Below are 18,342 nucleotides of genomic sequence, written 5' to 3'. Positions count from 1 at the left end.
ACAGTTGAATGTTGCTATTGCAAACAGATAACCATACTCGTCAAGTTAAGTGTCTCATCTGTCCACGGGTGGAAGTCAGTATCCTGGTGGGAAGGCTGGGGTGTCTTCTACCCTCTATGCTGGAGTACACAACTTAGATTTTGTGACAATCTGTGTTGCAGCCCTGGTTCAGGTTGTGTGTCAGTTTCCAGATGTCTAAGTGCTGAATATATAGAGCATTGCAATCAGGAATTTCAAGAGAAATTTCTGGTGGGCTTTCCGGTAGAAAAATTTCACTTTGTTCTTTAGGCTCTCCAGGGAAACTGCAATTTTCCTAAATTACATGTGTTTTAAGAAATTTCATATTTATGTGTAATTCTAAAACCTCTTCCTTGATTGTAAACCCATTTTTTATGAGTCAGTCCTTAAGGAATATGGCTCCAGCTGCTTTCCTCTTTCATACATCAATGTTGCTGTCTATTTCTTATTCAAAACTGTGGGGCCAAATTCCCTTACAATAATCCCTCTGAAGGATGGCTTTCACAAACAGAAGCGAAGGTGCTCGGTTATATATCATACATGCAAAAAAAAAAGTTCGTGCAAAATCATAGACTCATTTTGAAATGAGAAAATCTGATCTTTCACACTAAACAATGGGATTGCTGGTCTTTCAAAAATCAGTAGCACATTTTACAGAAAAACTGCTTACGGACAAATTACAAAAAGTACTTCAATATTTATCTTTTTGAATATTGTTCCAGTGCCATTTGGGGCAAACAGAACCCTTTGGTTGAGAGAATGAATATAGAGGGAGGTGGGTGGAAAAACACATTACATTTTGAATTATATGCATTTTGTTCAGAATAACCGTTTTAGAGATAAAGCAAATCCAAATTAAAAATAAAACCCAGGACAGTCTAGCACATGCCATCTAGATTCATTCCATCCTAGTGTTAGAGACATTGATGTATTTTAGCTTAATTTGTTTACATTTATTTTTATTCTGCTTTATTGTTGTAAGAACATTTAAGGTGAGATCTATTTTCTTTCTTTTTTTTTAAATTTTATTTATTTATTTGACAGACAGAGATCACAAGCAGGCAGAGAGGCAGGCAGAGAGAGAGGAGGAAGCAGGCTCCCCGCTGAGCAGAGAGCCCGATGTGGGGCTCGATCCCATGACCCTGGGATCATGACCTGAGCTGAAGGCAGAAGCTTAACCCACTGAGCCACCCAGGCACCCCGGTGAGATCTATTTTCTGAACACACATTTAACGGTGTAATACATTGTTGACTTACATACAATGTATAGCAGAACTCTAGAATTTACCCATTTCACTTCACCGGAACTTGATGCCCATCGATTAGTACTGCAAGCCCCATCCCCCCACAGGCAACTTATTTCACTTTGGTTTATTTGACTGAAGTGATAATTAGTAAACAGAATACTTATTTATTTTGCACTTGTCATATGTAACACATTATTTTTACACTATGAAAGGGAAAGGAGGGCAAGAGGAAAGGTTTCTGGAGCCAGAGACGATGTCTGCACTTCCTCTTTTCTCTTCCACGTGGAGCAGCATTTCCTCGGTCCAGCTCAGATCTTTGGCTAGCAGTGGGCTCCGGAGCCCGAGGAGGTGGGGCTGACCGTTTCTGTTTCCCAAGTTCAGCACAGCTCCTCAGGCTTCCTTGTCAGAAGCCAGAAAAGAAGGCAGAGGCGACTCACCCTTCGCCTCTGCCTAACTATAGCAAGTAGCATATTTATTTCCTTGCTCGACAATCTCGTTTTTAATGGCAACAGCTTGATCTTCCAGCTGCTTCAGCTGCTCCGCTTTTTCTTGTCTACTCAGATGCAGATCTTGGATCTTCTTTTCTAAATCTGAAACAAGAAAACGAAGGAAAGGAGAGATTGGGTTTTGGTGGATTCTTCCCGGATACCCGCCTTCTATGAGACACAGGGATTTCTGTGCCTCTTAAAGACATATTTAGCTCTGCGTTGTGATTCAAGAGACAAAACATTTATTGTCACCAGGCTCAAGGTTTTCACACAAATCAGAACTGATGTTTTAGTCTAAAAAGTATTTTACATCCAATGGCATTTATCAATGCCAGTCAAAAGCTTGTTAGAGTTTGTTAGAAAAGAAAAGGTGGAGGATGAGCCTTGATTGGACTTGGTGAATATTTCCACAGGTTTGCTCTTGCTGTTTTAACTTCACTTTTTAACATGTGTTCACCACTTTAGGGGTTCTCAGTCTTTCAGTAAAAAAAGACTGACATTTTCATTTCTTCATTCTGCTCTGCTGATATTCAAGCCCCTGAACAGGAAAAGCAAAGTGATGCCTTCCACGCTTACCCATCCATCCATCCATCCATCTGTCCATCCATCCATCTGTCCATCCATCCATCCATCTGTCCATCCATCCATCCATCCGTCTGTCCTTCCAATTTACCCACTCTTCATTCAACAAATACCTGGGAATTATAGTAAACCCCAGCAAGGAGCCCACAGAATATTGGATGGAAGAGGTAGAGAGGGCCACAGTTAAGAGTGTGAAGTGCCTTTAGAAAAAGAAACTTCTCATAGGTTGAAGTGGAACTTCTTAAAGAAGGAAGGTAAATGTCCCACTTTACCCAGACAGGTCAAACCTGGATCATGAGGGGGGAGTTGTCAAACTAGCCTGGAGCACATGTTTAGAGTGAGGAACTGGATTGCTGAAGAATTTGGAAACCGTCCGGTGAACAAAAGATGTAGATGAACTAACTGGTGATGTTTTATATAGAGAAAGAAGAAGATTCGGGGTATGTCCTGTCGTCATTTTCAAGTATTTGAGGCCTACAAAAGCAGAGGAAATGTGTTTTGTCATCCTAGGAAACAGAATGAAACCAGCAGGTGAAACCTCCATGAAGGAAAATTTTGTCTGATTTTAAAGAACTTTCTAGCAGTCGCAGCTGTTCAAAGAAAGAGCTACCACGGGAGGTGGTGAGCATTCCGTCTCTCGAAACTTAAATATAGATCATTTGGGATTGAAAAAGAGATTCAGCACTGGACGTGTATTTGTACTAACAGGAAAAAAGACCCCTGCGCCTCTTTCGTAGAAGTCAATGAGGCTGTGCGGGCTCCTCTTCGTTCGCCTCCTCATTCACATCCACTCTCCGTCCTGCTCTGTCCTGGAAAGCTCCGGGGGATGACATCATCTGGCTCCCGGGATCTCTGGACTTCATTCACGCTTGGCCACCGGACAGCTCAGAGAAGTGATCGGGGACGGGAGGGGGCGGGGAGAGTGAACGGGCTGTCCCCGTGGAGCCCAAGGGTTCTGGCAGTCCTCCCACCTCTCCCCTCAGCCTGCAGGGAGGCCCCGTGCCTTTGGCTCCATCAATCAGAGAGCGACGTCAGAGCATTCGCCGTCCCTCGCCCCTGCTCCCTCGAGCCCAGGGATGCTGAGGGCTTCTCAATGAAGCCAGTCACACGACACCCCCCACACCCTCAGCGGAGTCTCGGAATTCCTGTGAGTTTTGAAGAGTTCCTCCCATCAAGAAGTAGAGGCTATTTGCCCTCTGCCCTCAAACCGGGTCCAGCTGGGCCTGTCGGGATGACCAACAGGAAGTAAGAGAAATCAACGCGCAGGCCCTCAAGGGCCTTAGGGCTCCCCTGCTCACTGTCGGGAACCCTGACGCAAGCGAGCTGTAGAGCCTCCTGGGCTGAAGGAGGGCCCAGCACCTCAGTCAAGCCCACCCCAGACTGACCAGCCAATGGACCCATCAGCTGAGAGCAGCTGCCCGGGTCACCAGGCACAGACCCGCAGAAGAACCACCCAGGGAACCCACTGGAAAACCAGGCATGGTGGTTGTTCTAATCCCCAAATATGGAGGGTGCTTTGTTATTCAGTGAAAAGATAACCGAGCCAACTCAGTGATCCAGAATTATCTCCAAGTGTGCTGCCTGGTTCTCGCTGCGACCCGGACTGGCGCAGAGTTCTGTGGAAGGAACCTGGCTGTGGCCTGGAGGCATTTCTCCACTCTCTCCACTTTGACCCTGCCAAGGTAAGGAAAGGCTCCTTTCTGGGGTCCCCTGGCCACTTCTTCCTACCAGGGGGGACCAGAGCGCCGCCCGAGTGGCTCAGGCCCTTCTCCAGTCGCAGCGTGAGCAAGGTGGCCAAGCCCATGTCTCATTTTCTTCCCTTGCTGAGCTGTGAAATCAGTTCAAGAAGAGAGCCAAAAAAGTGGAGTGTATGATTAGACCTTGCTTAGAAGGAAGGCCCCGACTTCTCTGCTGACCTAATTTCAAAATCTGTGGAAGTTCTTGTCTACGGGAATAAGTGGAAACAATTCGGGCCTCGATATAAAACATGAGACAGAAAATATCCTTCCTGCTGTTTGCTCCTCCACTTAGTTCTGGAAATAACAGCAACTGACTTTTGAATCTTTCCTAGTAATTCCTTTTTAAAAGTATTAGGAAAATACTGAAAAGGACAACTGTGTAAATCATATAAATGCCAGAGATGTAAATTATATAAATAATTATATAAATGTAAAAAGTGGTGTTTTTCCTCTTCACTCTCCCCGTCCCCAGAAATGATGAATGTTAACAGTTTGGTATGTATATTCCCTGACTTTGGCCCATACCAATGTTGCATTTTCATTTTTTTTTTCATGTCATGGTGGTGATATGAGTGGTTCTAAGGCCAAAGACTCATTTTACAAAGAAGCATTATAAGCGAGGAATCTTGGTTGTTTGAATATCTTGAGAGTTACTTATATTCCAAGTGAATATGACTAACTTTAAAGTTTTGGAGACAATAAATGTAACCAAAAGTAAAACGAGACCACTCAACATTGGCTATTTCTTGATGATTTCGAGGTAGTTGCCGAGGGCATGATGCCTTTCCAGAAAAACCATGAGTACCCGTTGTGGGGAAAAAAGATTCTAATTAACTTCCTGATTGTGTGTATTCCATGTTTACTACACTGGGTGTGCATCCAAATTTCCATTTTTGATCAAAATCCTGGTCCAGACTATGGTTCCTTCTGGAGTGTTACCTACAGATCTATATGAGATGACCAGTGCCTTGGGGTCTAGATCATAGGGATTCTAAAACAGTTATTTACATGGGAGGAGAAAATGAGCAGCATAGGTTAGGACAGGGTTTCCTAAGTTTCTCAGCATCCACACCCTTAGAACTCTGGGCAAATAATTGTTCATCATGGGGCTGTCCTGTGTATTAAGAATGTTTACAAGCATCCCTGGCCCCCATCCACTCGATTCTAGTTGTACCATCTAGTTGTGAGAAGCAGAAATGCCTTCAGATACTTCTGTCCCCAGGGAAGGAGAGAAAATCACCCCTGGGTGAGAACCAGGGTGTAAGGAGAAGGGCATTTCCGGTTGACCAAAGACAATGGGCGTTTGTTCTGATGAACACAGTGAAGACTCACTGACATCCTTTGAAGTAAAACCATGCAAGTGGCTTGTTATATGGCAGTCCCCCAGCCACTGACCCAATTCCTACTTCCTTGACTTGGTGGGCTCATAGGTAGTTGAACTGTGCCAATGATAAGTTGGTATAAATTCTACCAGGAAGGTGGAGTATTAGGTTACCATCAAATTGGTGGAGCGTGTAATTGAATCGATTGAACTCCCATATGATCCAGCAATCCCCTTTCTGGGTATATATCTGAAGGTAATGAAATCCATATCTCGAAGAAATTATCTGTGCTCCTATGTTCATTGCAGCATTATTCACAATAAACAAGATATGGAAGTAACCTGAGCGCCCATCAATGGATAAAGAAAATGTGGGATGGGGTGTGTGTGTATAAAATTCAACCATAAAAAAAGAAGGAAATCCTGCCATTTGCAACAACATAGATGAACCTGAGGACGTCACACTAAGTGAAAATAAGCCAGAGAGAGAAAGACAAATACTATATGTTCTCGCTCCTATGTAGAACCTTAAAAAAAAAAAAAAAAGGCTAGAACTCACAGAAGCAGAGAGAAGAATGGTGGCTGCCAAGGTCTAGAGGGTGGGGGAAATGAGGAGAGGCTGGACAAAGGTACAGACTTCCAGTTTAAGATGAAAAGCTTCTGGGGATCGAATGTTCCATGTGGTGCTGACTCATTGACAATATTGCACTGCACCGTACACGTGTGTCGATCTTAAACATTCTCCCCATAAAAATAAGTAACTATGTGAGCAGATGGAGGTGTTGATTACCTTAATCGTGATGATCATTTCACAACGTGCATGTCCATCAGACTGTCACACTGTACACTTTAAACAGACACAATTTCACCTGTCACCCAGACCTCGATGAAGCTCGGAGAAAAGAAGAGTTAGTTACCTGCTATTCTTCTTATCTTGTCCTCTGTATCCGTGGCCAGTTTTTCCATGGCACCTTTTAGCTGTTCCACTTTTTCCAAAGTTATCTTTGTCAGTCCTACAGCACCGGTCTTATGTTGAAGAACAGCATATTGGTTTCTTAGCTCTGCAAACTCCTGCAACAGAGCCACACACTGCCATCACCAGAAAATATTTACAGGGCATGCACCAATGCACGATATTTGCCTGATACTGTTCCAAAAAGGAGCAAGAGGAAAACCGCGATCCATTCAATATGCTTGAGTCACTCTGACACCTCCAGGCTTTAATTTGCATTGTTTGTTTTATTTTTATTTTTTATTTTTTGCAGGCTGAAAAACTCCTCAGTTTTGATTAATTAAAAATAAAATTGCTTTGTTATAAAGCAGGAATCATGACTCCGTGCGAAGGCAGCTATTTATGGGACACCAATCATTTGCCCTAAATGACTTAAGGTGGGAGAGATACAGAGGACAGGAGTGATGCCATCCTGCCTGTGACAAATCTCTGGGTCAGCTGGGTGGGACAGCAGCCGGTGAAGGATGAAGGGCAGAGTGATCGGTGAAGCTTTACAAGCACAGGTAGGTTGTTGTGGGCAAAAAGGTACGAGAGATGGGAGGCGGGAAGGGAGGTCCAGATGTTAGTATGAAGAGCTCCCTGGGCATTAGAATGGCAATCTCGGGGGTCAGCCTGGGTGGCTGACAGTCTAGAATCTGGAACAGCTTTGTGAAGCCCAGGAAAGGAAATGGAGAGAGGATGGACAGTAAATATGTCTCCCAACCTCCTTTCTGTAGAAAATGTGCTCAACTCCCACATCTGTGGGAAATTACCCGGCACATTAGGAATGAAAAGCAAGAGAATGGACCAATTGTAAGAACACTTTCCCATTTTCCCCGTGTTTAAGCTACCCTATTAACGCAACCAACCAGAGATATCCTGCTGAGAAAATGAGTTGATAGTTTCTTTCAGCAACCTAGATGAATAGGGTATTTTCCACAACTGTTTAATTAACTCACTCTGACGTTTGTAACTTGACCTATTCTCTTTGGCAGGTGACTTTCACTTCTTTGTTTTCGCGATAGGTTATGTGATTGAGTTAGAGTAAAGGATAAATGCACCCAAGACAGACCAATGGCGCGAATCCTGGATGTCTGAAAGGAAGGAAACACTGGTCGCAGACACCACTGGTAGTCCTAGGAGGAGGAGATGCGGGGAGGAAACAGTCCGTCCTAATTTGGTCAAAGGACTTCTGTCTTCCCTGGAGTCACCCTCCACGACAGAAGAGCCTTCATGCCCATCGGAATCCCTACTCACACACGCCACTGAGCGCGGTCCTGCACTAAGGGAACTGCTGATAAATGGCACAGTGAGCTGAGGTCAGAGGATTAGCCTTCGAAGAGGCTCTGTCTGTCTGCTCTTGGTGGCACCGTCGGGGCTAATGACCTGCTTGAGGTCCCCAGCCTGGCGTTGGGCCGATGCAGCCTGAGCGGTCACACGGGCGGCTTGCTCTCTGTTCCTTTGGAGCTTGGTCTGCAGCCCGGAGAGCCTGTCCTCCAGCACTGACGACTGCTTTGCTAAGTCCAGCTCATTCTTGGTGTGCTTGGCTTTCTTTTCAGCCTGTTGTTGATGTAAAGACCAGAGAGGAGAAAGTCTCTTTAGGTAGCAGACAACAAAAAGACAAATGATATAATTACCCCTCAGAAAATAAGCGAGGTAGGAAGGGAGAAGCAATCATCCTTTCGCTTTTCTGATCCATTAAAAACAATGTTGTAAGAAAATATTTCAGACAAACACAAGGTCATAGAAGCAACTATGACACATATCCATGGTGGCCAGGCTAAGAATAAAGCCCCACCAGAGAGCTAAGCTCTCCTCACCCCCCCTCACTCCCGACAAAGGTAACCACTATCCTGAATCTAACGCTTGTCATTCCACGTACTTCTACGTGCTTTTCACTGGATCCCGTGCAGCATGCCTAACATGTGCGGTATTTTTTTAATTTTATACAAATATATGATGCTGCGTATTTCTGCAACTTGAATTTTAATTCAAAATTATGCTGGTACAGTTCTTCCTGGCTAATTTGCATAGCTCCTGTTTATTCAGTTTCAGCGATTTAAAGCATTCCATTGTTTGAATATACAATTTATATTTCTATTCTCCAGCGGATGTGGGTGGCTTCTCATTTTTCCTCCTTACAAACAATAATAAACATCTTATCTTCCTTTCTTCTTTCCGTGGCTCTATTTGTCCCATCTAGCAGTCAGATCTGACTGGTCATCTGTTAGCTCTTTTATCTTGCTCTTGGGTCATAATTTCAACACCTTCTTTGATTTTTGCAGGCATAACGAACATTCTGATTTTGTATTCTACATGGAGTACCTGTCTTATCCGCAGACTCTTGTTTCCTGTTCCTGGTGCCTCTTGCTTGAGGCAATTTGTTCTTTTATGTGTTTTGGGAGACATTTTTGAGGCTTGGTTTGAAGGTGCATTCCTCGGGAGGGGATTTCCTCTGGCCTCTGGCAGGCATCTCGGGCACTATCGGCCCACGACCACTTTAAGGCCTCACTGTTGTCGGGGCCACACAGGTAGTGTGAATTCTACCCTCGAACTCATGTAAGAGCCAGCCAGTGGTTAGCAATTCTTAGTGAAGACCTTCCTCCCCTGCAGCAAGTGTCTTTATTGGCACTGCGCCTGTGCGTGCGCACACGTGCGTGTGTGTGTGTGTGTGTGTGTGTGTGTAGCTGTGTGCATGCACACACGTGTGTGAGTTCACACAGCGGTAGGGAGTAGCAGCTGAACATTTCACTGAGGATCTTGCCTTTCCAAGTGGGGGTCATCTGCTCTCCTTGCGTGGGTTTTGTTTTCTGTCTCTGCTCATGGCGAGGATTAAAACCAACAGCTCGGGCGCCTGGGTGGCTCAATCATTAAGCATCTGCCTTCGGCTTGGGTCATGATCCCAGGGTCCTGGAATCGAGCCCTGCATTGGGCTCCATGCTCTGCGGGAAGCCTGCGTCTCCCTCTCCCACTCCCCCTGCTTGTGTTCCCTCTCTTGCTGTGTCTCTCTCTGTCAAATAAATAAATAAAATCTTAAAAAAACAAAAAACCCCGACAGCTCTCCTACACCAGCGATTGGCGGATATCCTCCGCCTGCCATCAGGTTCATGCTTTGTTATCTCTCTGGATTCACACTTCCCTGTCGTGTTTGGTCTCTGAAGCTTTCCTCCATCTCTTTCTAATTCAGGTACGTATTAAATTTTTAAAAAAATATCCCAGACAACATTTGGGTTTTTTTTTTTTACTAGGAGGGTTCCGCAGAGCCCTGGCCTACCATATTTGTAGAGGGGGGGGAAACCTCCAAAAACCTTCTTGTTCCTTTGGACATATTTTTTTTTAAGAGCACAAATCTACAGCTTTTCTGTAAAGGACCAGAGAGTAAATGTTTTATGCTCTGTGGCCCATGAAGTCTCTATTGTAACCACTCAGCTCTGTGTCACTGTGGTGCAAAAGCAGCCACAGACAATACGGGGCTGGATTCCAATACAACTTTGTGATTTTGGATAAAAAAACAAAAAAAACAAACAAAACGAAAACAAAAACAGTGCGCCCATTTGACCCACAGGCTGTATTTTGCCATCCCCTGTTCTAGCGTCTATGCCTCGAATGGGAAAACCTGGAGGCCTTCTTTGTTTTTTGGCGGGGGGGGGGGGCAGTGTGTGCTACCCTATATTTGCAACCTGTTCATGTCTAACCTCTTTATTTCCTGGTGCACTACTTCCTGTTCTGTCACTTTCTGCTTTTCTTTTCAAAACGCGTGTATTTAGATCTGTACAACCCAGCTGAAAAACAGAGACTGGGAGCTGGCATTCTATGGGGAAAGGGAAGGGCCGGAGGACGGAACCTTGGAGGAAGACACATCACACAGCTTGGGACTAGGTCCTGTCCTGTCCTCCCGCTGCCAGACTTCCTCTCCCAGATCCATAGTGTGGGTTAAACCGGGCCTGGCTCCCACCGAGCTCTGGATGGAACACTATCTTTTGGGTGAGATATCCTTTCAGTCCTAAGATACTCGGATGAGATTTCATGCCTAACCTGCCAGTTACAAAAACCTGGCAACAATGAACTTTATTTCTTTGCCTTGTGAGCTCTAATAACTTTATTATTTTCCCTGGAATCAGAAGGGATATACTCCTGCCTCAAATATACCTTTAATTAGCTGTGTGACCTTAGGCAATTCACTTAACCTCCCTGAGTCTCTGTTTCCTCATTTACAAGCTCGTAGTAGCACCTCCTTGGTTCCCAAGGAGAGGTCAGCACTGACGAATTGATGCTGTAAGAACTCCATTGAACATCAGTTAAATGCATCACACCACCACCCTTTCATTTTGTCCTATAATTATCCCATCAGGCAGGTCAGGCAAGCATGACATTGGCACATGTCAAAACCAGGCTGTCTCCACATTCAAAATCCTTTTCGGGTTACTTTCCAAGAAGATAAATACCTGTAGTGCTTTCTCTTTCATTTTCTTGATCTCCGCCGTCAGCTGTGTAACGGTAGAGTTTATCCATCCTTGGGTGACTTGAACTTGTTGCAATTTATTCAGCGTTTTGTCAAGATTTAATAGAACATTTGCTGCTTTTCTAAGGTAGGATATTAATGTGTCAGATTAGATAAATACGCAATTATTCATTTGTTTCACCTTGGGAGTCCATTCGACTCCGTGAAAACTTAGCTGAATTATTTATAAAGCAAATTTAAATTGCTCTTATGCAAGGCCAAATCCCGAAATCTTTATTTGAAGAAATAGGTAGGTTGAAATGCCGATAACAACACGTATATATGCATATCAAGTAGAGACAGATTTCGCCAGGTATGGAAATCAAAGATCCAGGTCTTGTTTATTCTTAATCTGTCATAACGAGAGAAGCTCGGGGACCGTCACCAGCGAGCTTTGAACAAAATAACTATCCTCAGCCAGTTCCCACTTCTTAATTTCTCACACTTCAGCCGCACTCTAAATTCTCGCCGCAGTGGGGGTGGGAGAGTTAAGGGGCCCCACAGACAGCAAAGAGAACTAAAAGCCCTCCGTTTCCAGGCTGTGTTTATTCAGGTTTATTTAAGCTCCACTGACATTCGAGCTGCCAGGGGCCCCCGTCGGAGGTTAAAATCACAAGCATTCCAAGTGATCGTCTATTTTACAGAAATCAGCTCACCTCAAGTCCACACTCCCCAGATACTTGGATCTATGGGCTCAAGACCACCTTTGGAGGAATGTAGCAAGTGAGCGAACTATCAGATAGACCTTTGCAGAGGCATAATTAGAAATGCTTGTGGAAGGGAAAACCGCTAAACTGCAAAACATTCCCTGCCCCACGCAGCCCTACCTCTCCTCCCAGTGGAGTCTCTCTCTTATATTTTAAAACAGGGTCTATTTTTTTTTAAACAGCTGTTTTAGGTTCATAGCAAAAATGAGCAGAAGGTGCAGAGAGTTCCCTGTACCCCCTGCCCCCGGACACTCACAGCCTCTCCAGTTATCAACATCCCTGCCAGAGGGGGACATTTGTTAGCGCTGATGAACCTACATCGACACATCACAGACACCAAAGTCCAGAGTGTACACTGGGGTTCATTCTTGGTGCTGCCCATTCTGAGAGTCTGGACAAATGTGTAATGACATGCATTCATCATTCTGGTATCACACAGAGTATTTTTACTGACCTCAAAGTTCTCTCTGCTCCACCGAGTCATCCCTCCCCTCAGCCCCTGACAACTACTGATCTTTTTTACTGTGTCCACGGTTTTGCCTTTTCCAGAATATTCTATGGGTGAACCATACAACAGGTAGGCTTCCCTCTCTTTACTTCTTTCCTTACAGGTACAGAAGGGGTTCAGGAGCCTTCCCTTCTCATAACATCCCCCACCATGTCTTCATATTTAGTCTTTTTCCTTTAAATTTTCAATGTAACTGCTTTTAGAGTAAACTGGGGAAATACCTAAAAATAGAAAAAGAAAAACAAGCAGAAGTGGAAGGAAGAGAAGAGGAGGAAGAGGAAGGGAAAGAAGAAGAGAAGGAAGAGGAGGAGGAGGAGGGAGAGGAGGAGGCAGCAGCACAGAAAGAGCAAAAAAACATTATCCGGAAGGGAAAAATGCACCACTAACCGTATCACCTTTTAAGATATCAGCACATTCTAGCATTTTTGGCCTACACATTTTTTTTTTCTTTCCACCACGGAGATCGTCTTCTTTATATAATCTGTTACCTTGTTTTTAAAAACATCAACAATCCCTGCATGTTACAAAGAATCCTCCCTCAGCATCATTTTTAACAGCTGTGTGATCGTACTGCGCTTACTTATTCTTCCCGACTGTAAGTACCAAAACCGGAAGGGCTTGGGCTTACAGGGGAGTCGGCACACATCAATTATCCAAGTGGCAGGGGACACAGAGAAGGCAGGTCAGCTCTCACGACCCCGCCTAAAACCTAAAGCACCAAGATGCCTTTTCCGTTGGCTTGGCTAAGTCGGCAAGAGCAAAAGGAAGCACGAGTTAATGAACTCCGTGTACCGATCCATAGTTTGACTCCCATGTTAGTCCTGGGGCGTTAGTCTTTGTTTCTTCTATTCCTCGCTGTCATATCTTTTTAGTGCAGTCTTTTAAAAAAAAAGTTTAGATCTTCCAAGTACTGTCTATTATGGTAACTGTAGAAAGTAGCAGACATAGGTCAGCAAGAAAGGGAAAAGACACCCATAGTCCCACCACTTGTTAAGATACTGGCAGACAGCTAGTTTATGGCACTGATTGGTATAAAGACTAATAGGTCACTGCAAAGGTATTCCAAGCCTGTAACAAGTGGGAAACAAACGTTCCTGCCCACTGCCTCCCAATTCCCCAGCTTTCCGAGGCTCCTGCAAACAGCTTAGCCCTCACCCTGGGCACTAACCTACTGGACAGTAATTTCATTTGAACGTTCAGTAGCTCCTCACACAGTTGTTTTTCACATGGCCTTTTAGCAGCTGTCCTGGGCAAGCAAGATGAGAACATGAATACTGTACTCACTCAGCATCTTCTGCCTTCACCAAAACCTTCCGGGCTTCTGTGGCTGCTTTATGTAGCCTGTCTTCATCTGCCCTGTAGTCCTCACAGAGCTGCATCAGCTTCCGCACTTTGTCAAGTTCATGGGTTAGATTCTGCGATGTCACGGGTAGACGGACGTCAAGTACGTGATTTGCAACCTTCTCTATATCCTCTGGAGGCACGTTTTCCTCTTAAATAAGAAGGTGGTTTTAGGTCATCGCGTCTCCTTATTAAACTGTATCTTGTAAATACAACCACAATGAACTCGAAGTCAAATGTACTTGCACCTGATTATGTGTCCCTGGGACATAGGGATTAGACTGTCTACATCCCGTAGATTCTTCTTCATCCCCAGTTTTCCCTTCTCTCTGAAAGAAACACCATTCGTGTAGTGTTGAATACACGCTGCACAAATGGTTGCTGGAAAAGTGAAAACCTACAGACTAGTGATACTGTGTATGTTCTGCGAACCAGTTAAGTCCTGGTTGAAAAGCACATACAATGGTTAGATGCCCGTCACCAAGATCTGAATACGAATGAATGAGACATGGGGGAAGCACCAGGTCTGGACCCAACAAAACTTGATTCTAATCCTCTGTGACATCAGAAAGGCTCACAGTTGTTGCTTGGGACAACCCTCCCTGACGCTATCCTATCACTCAAAGTCCTATTTCGAGAAGGGAATTTGACAATAGAGAGTCAAGTCCCAGATGAGTTATGGGTTATCTGGAAACTGTTAAATACACCCCTGCCCTGCTCTTCAGGAAAACAGAATCACCTTCCCTGAGAACGGAAGCAGCAGATGGACTGTTTGGGTCCGGGATGCTAACACTTCACGTCGCTCTGGCTCCTTACTGAGGCATAATGCTGAATCCCTTGCCAGAAGTTGGAGATCTAGTCCTCAAGGGGCTGACCATCCAGTGGGGGAACAGAAGCCATTCCATATGAATATTAATAACATAAGAACAGAGATGATAAACAGAAGACAAAATGATACGGGATCCAGAGGGAGGAGAAAATATTTCAAGAAGAACCTCAAAAAGGCACATAAGTTGAGCCTGAAGGACAGCAAAGTTTGTACCCATGGAAATGTGGGGAGAAGGCAGGGGTAAAGGCATTCCAAGCTGAGCGAAACTCAGTCGCCAAAGTTGGCTGCAGCAAGAAGCCGTCCTCGGATCACTGCTGGCGGCAGAGAGTGGAGTCGCAGCGCAGGGCTGCACGTCCCGAAAGGCTGGGAGCAGAGCCCAGGAGCCTCGACACGTGAGGCCAAGGAACTCGGACTTTCGTCAGGAGGCAGCAGGCACCACAGACACCTTCTAGCATTTGACAGACACGACATGAGTCTATATCCTTTTGGTAATCATTTTGTTCTAGCTTTTTATTTAAAATAAGAGGACTATTTTACTTCCTGTCATGTTTTTGGGGAAAAAAAAAGTAATGAGATTTTTTTTGTGAGTAAATCACAATCATGATTGAAACAGCATGTACTGTACTCAGAAATTGGCTCTTGAAAGAGTATTTCCTTTTATTAAAAAAGTTCTAATAAAATGTGACTTTAGGGGCACCTGGGTGGCTCAGTGGGTTAAGCCTCTGCCTTCGGCTCAGGTCATGATTTCAGGGTCCTGGGATCGAGTCCCCCATCGGGCTTTCTGCTCAGCAGAGAGCCTGCTTCCTCCTCTCTCTCTCTCTGCCTGCCTCTCTGCCTACTTGTGATCTCTCTCTGTCAAATAAATAAATAAAATCTTTTTAAAAAAATGTGACTTTAATTTAGCCCCATATTCATCATCAAACATTTACTGGCATTTGTTATGACATCGTAAATTCAAAATTTTTATATGGGACTTTCAGGAGAAGTGACAGGTAACTTTGTTCATGGGGAATTTCAGACCACAAGGAAAATATAAAGATGGTCAAGACAAGCGGAGGAGTGCAGCCACCATACAATTTAATGACACTTTGATTTGGGCTTCATGGAAAGGATAGAGGAAGAGAAATTGGTGAGAGAAGGGCACCGCTTCCTGGGGACCAAGGGTCTTGGGACCCAGATCAGAGATGTTTCTTTTACAGAATAGGATTTTTCCCTCTGCCTAGTCTAATTTTTGTTGTAATAATCTGGAAACGGTTTTTTAAAAATTCATTGGGGTAATTAAAGTAAACTTTTTTAAAAATTAGAGACATGTTCAGCAGCAATGAGCGATGAGACCAGTAAGGGAATAGTCTCCATGACCAATGGCATGAGATGGAAAGCAGTAGAACTTGCCTTCTGAGCCATCAGTTGGGGCCCAGAAGCATATGGGGCGCCATTTCGCATGACTGGTCTGGCAATTTGGTTTTGGTGCCTGAACTGTCCTATATCTGCAGAAATAGCTAATGTGCTCCTTAAACCAACCAGTTCCTAGATCTGTGTCTAAGCAATACCAATCCATCCAGCTAAGGCACTGAAAATTTGCTTTTGAACAAACAAAACGTTCAGTAGACCAATCTCATCCCATTCATTTTTACTGATTATTTTGGTCATTTTTACTGATGACTTGCGCTGCCTCATTTTGTTCTTATTTCAAAAATCAGGACTTGGGCTGAGTTCATATAGTATCTAGAAACATGGAGATAGAAAACACAATTGGTCATAGGAGTCTCTTACAACTATTAAACAGATTCACAAAGTGGTTGCAACGATGGTAACAGACATCCCAGCTGTCAGCTGATTCATGTGAGGAGCATTAAGTTATTGAATACTGAAAGACGGTGTTGGAGAAGAAAGCCTCTTAAGATTTACTCCATATACGGTCATACCCAAACTGGATTATTTGCAGAGAGGGAAGTTTCAGGTCAATTTCCAGCTGTAGTGTACTATTCGATTTTTATCTTCAACTACTAATTCTCTGTAATTTAAAATAAACTTCTTAAAAAATAAAAGTGAACTTCTATAGTAAGGCACAATGAGGGATAATAACATCATAATTATAATGATAAATGGATCAAATTATTCCTTTCAGTCAATCGCAGAGAACCAATAGGAAACTTGGAAAATAGTCTATAATAGTTAAAAACTGATATTTTAGGGGCACCTGGGTGGCTCAGTGGGTTAGGCCTCTGCCTTCAGCCCAGGTCATGATCCCAGGGTCCTGGGATCGAGCCCCGCATCGGGCTCTCTGCTCTGCGGGGAGCCTGCTTCCCCCTCTCTCCCTGTCTGCCTTTCTGCCTACTTGTGATCTCTCTCTCTGTCAAACAAATAAACAAAATCTTTAAAAAAAAAACCCTGATATTTTAGATACCACCTCACTATAGTATTTGATATACTAACTGAAATCTGGTATGCTTTGATCTCACACAGTCTGTCAGCAGAGAAAATCATGGAATCGTAACATTAAGAAATCTGATAGAATCATCATGTTAGACTTTTTTTCTTAAAAAAAAAAAACCCACATAACTTTAAGCACCCACTTCATTTGTTTGAAATTTTAACTAAATTCTAGGACTTTTTACTAAATTGATCTTGTACAGATAGCCATATATTTTTTGATAGAATTAATATTTGGGAATTACTTTCATTAAGAAATTTTAAATCAAGGGGTACATCATGTTTCTGATTTAGGCATTTCATTTCCACTTAATGTAATCTGAACTCAGTTATGATGTTTGAGTATATACTAAAAAACAAAAAACAAAGAAAAAGAAACAAAACTAGTCTCAATATATTTTTCTGATTACCTGACAAAAATGTTTTCAGTTTTTTGATTAAGAGATTCATTTTCTCTTCTTCAGATTCACTTTGATTTTTCATATTTCTCAGTTTCTCACTTAGCTGTAAGGCACTGTTTTTGGAGATTTCTGCCAGTTTACTTATATTTTTGAGCTGGGATAAGAAAAAAATAACAATGAAAACACAACAATTAGGCACATTGTGTGATGTTTAATTACCTACGAAAGGAAACTCACTAAAAACAAAATAGGAGCATAGAGATTAAACAAAAGATTCATTTTAAGGGATTTCTCTATAAGGTGATGTTATTTGTTTTCATTATCATGTTTGCTTAGTGTGAATATCATGTTTGCTTAGTGTGAATCTGGCTGGCTCAGTGGGTAGAGCAAGTGACTCTTGATCTTGGGGTTGTGAGTTTGAGCCCCATGTTGGGTGTAGAGATTACTTAAAAAATAAAATCTGTAAAAAAATAATGTGAATTTATCTCTTCAAACACTATTAGTGATCAAAATTATTTGAAAACTGTGTTGACCTAGTGCTAATGACTTTTCCTGGTACAAATGTAAAACACAAATTCTGTTTTAATGAGACGTTAGCATTCTATAATGTCAGCAAATTACTTGGGACTGCTTACAGTGGTCATAATGTTTAATAAGTTAAGAGCATTTTCTTTTATGTAAGTTAAAATAATTACTCTTCTTGACATTCCTCAAATTCAAAAAATGTACTTTCTCTGAAAGCTAAAAAGAAAGCATTCCTCCTTTTAATAAACGAGTTTGAACTCGGAGCAGGCTACAAAGATAAATTCCAAACATCCTGTACACTTGGTGGAGGAATGATAGGTCTAAAAGGCTTGCCCTCTAGAAGTGCAAAGTTTTAATTATGTGATCTGAGAAAACCCCTGAGCTTTTCTTAACATTCCAACAAATTAGAGAAAGAGGAAAAAAAAAAAAAAAACAACCCAGAAAGCAATAGGGCAATATCAGCAATAAGTTGAGCTGTATAGAATAAATTAATTGTGACAGAAGTAGGGCTAATTAGGCTCAAACACAATTAGGAAAAAAAAATCTCCCTTTATTTCCCCACAAAAGGAGCCAGCCTAATTTGAGCCATACGGATTTTTTGGAAAAGGATTTAATTGCACTCATTGGAAATGATGAAACGAAAAAAATATTTACATGATGAAAAGTATGTATCTTCATTTTTTTGAGAGTTGTCCCTTAATTTTTCTAGAA

General features: G+C 43.0%; 1 protein-coding gene across 1 annotated transcript in view; it reads right to left on the bottom strand.

Moving 5' to 3' along the window:
- Positions 1–1,057: 1,057 nt before the first annotated feature.
- Positions 1,058–18,342, bottom strand: part of LAMB4 (laminin subunit beta 4) — a gene marked incomplete at its 5' end in the record, with an annotated part of 90,270 nt that continues 72,985 nt past the window's right edge. Inside the window, 6 exons of the mRNA XM_080818855.1 lie at positions 1,058–1,855; positions 6,313–6,466; positions 7,773–7,946; positions 10,832–10,970; positions 13,387–13,594; positions 17,116–17,260. Of these exons, the coding sequence (XP_080674981.1) occupies positions 1,716–1,855; positions 6,313–6,466; positions 7,773–7,946; positions 10,832–10,970; positions 13,387–13,594; positions 17,116–17,260 (960 nt within the window). The 3' untranslated portion in view covers positions 1,058–1,715. The remainder of the gene's footprint in view (positions 1,856–6,312; positions 6,467–7,772; positions 7,947–10,831; positions 10,971–13,386; positions 13,595–17,115; positions 17,261–18,342) is intronic.

Source organism: Martes martes (genome assembly GCF_963455335.1).
Source record: "Martes martes genome assembly, chromosome: 11".
NCBI lineage: Eukaryota > Metazoa > Chordata > Mammalia > Carnivora > Mustelidae > Martes > Martes martes.
The sequence above is the reverse complement of the archived record's forward strand: the minus strand, read 5'-3'. Positions and strand labels throughout refer to the sequence as shown.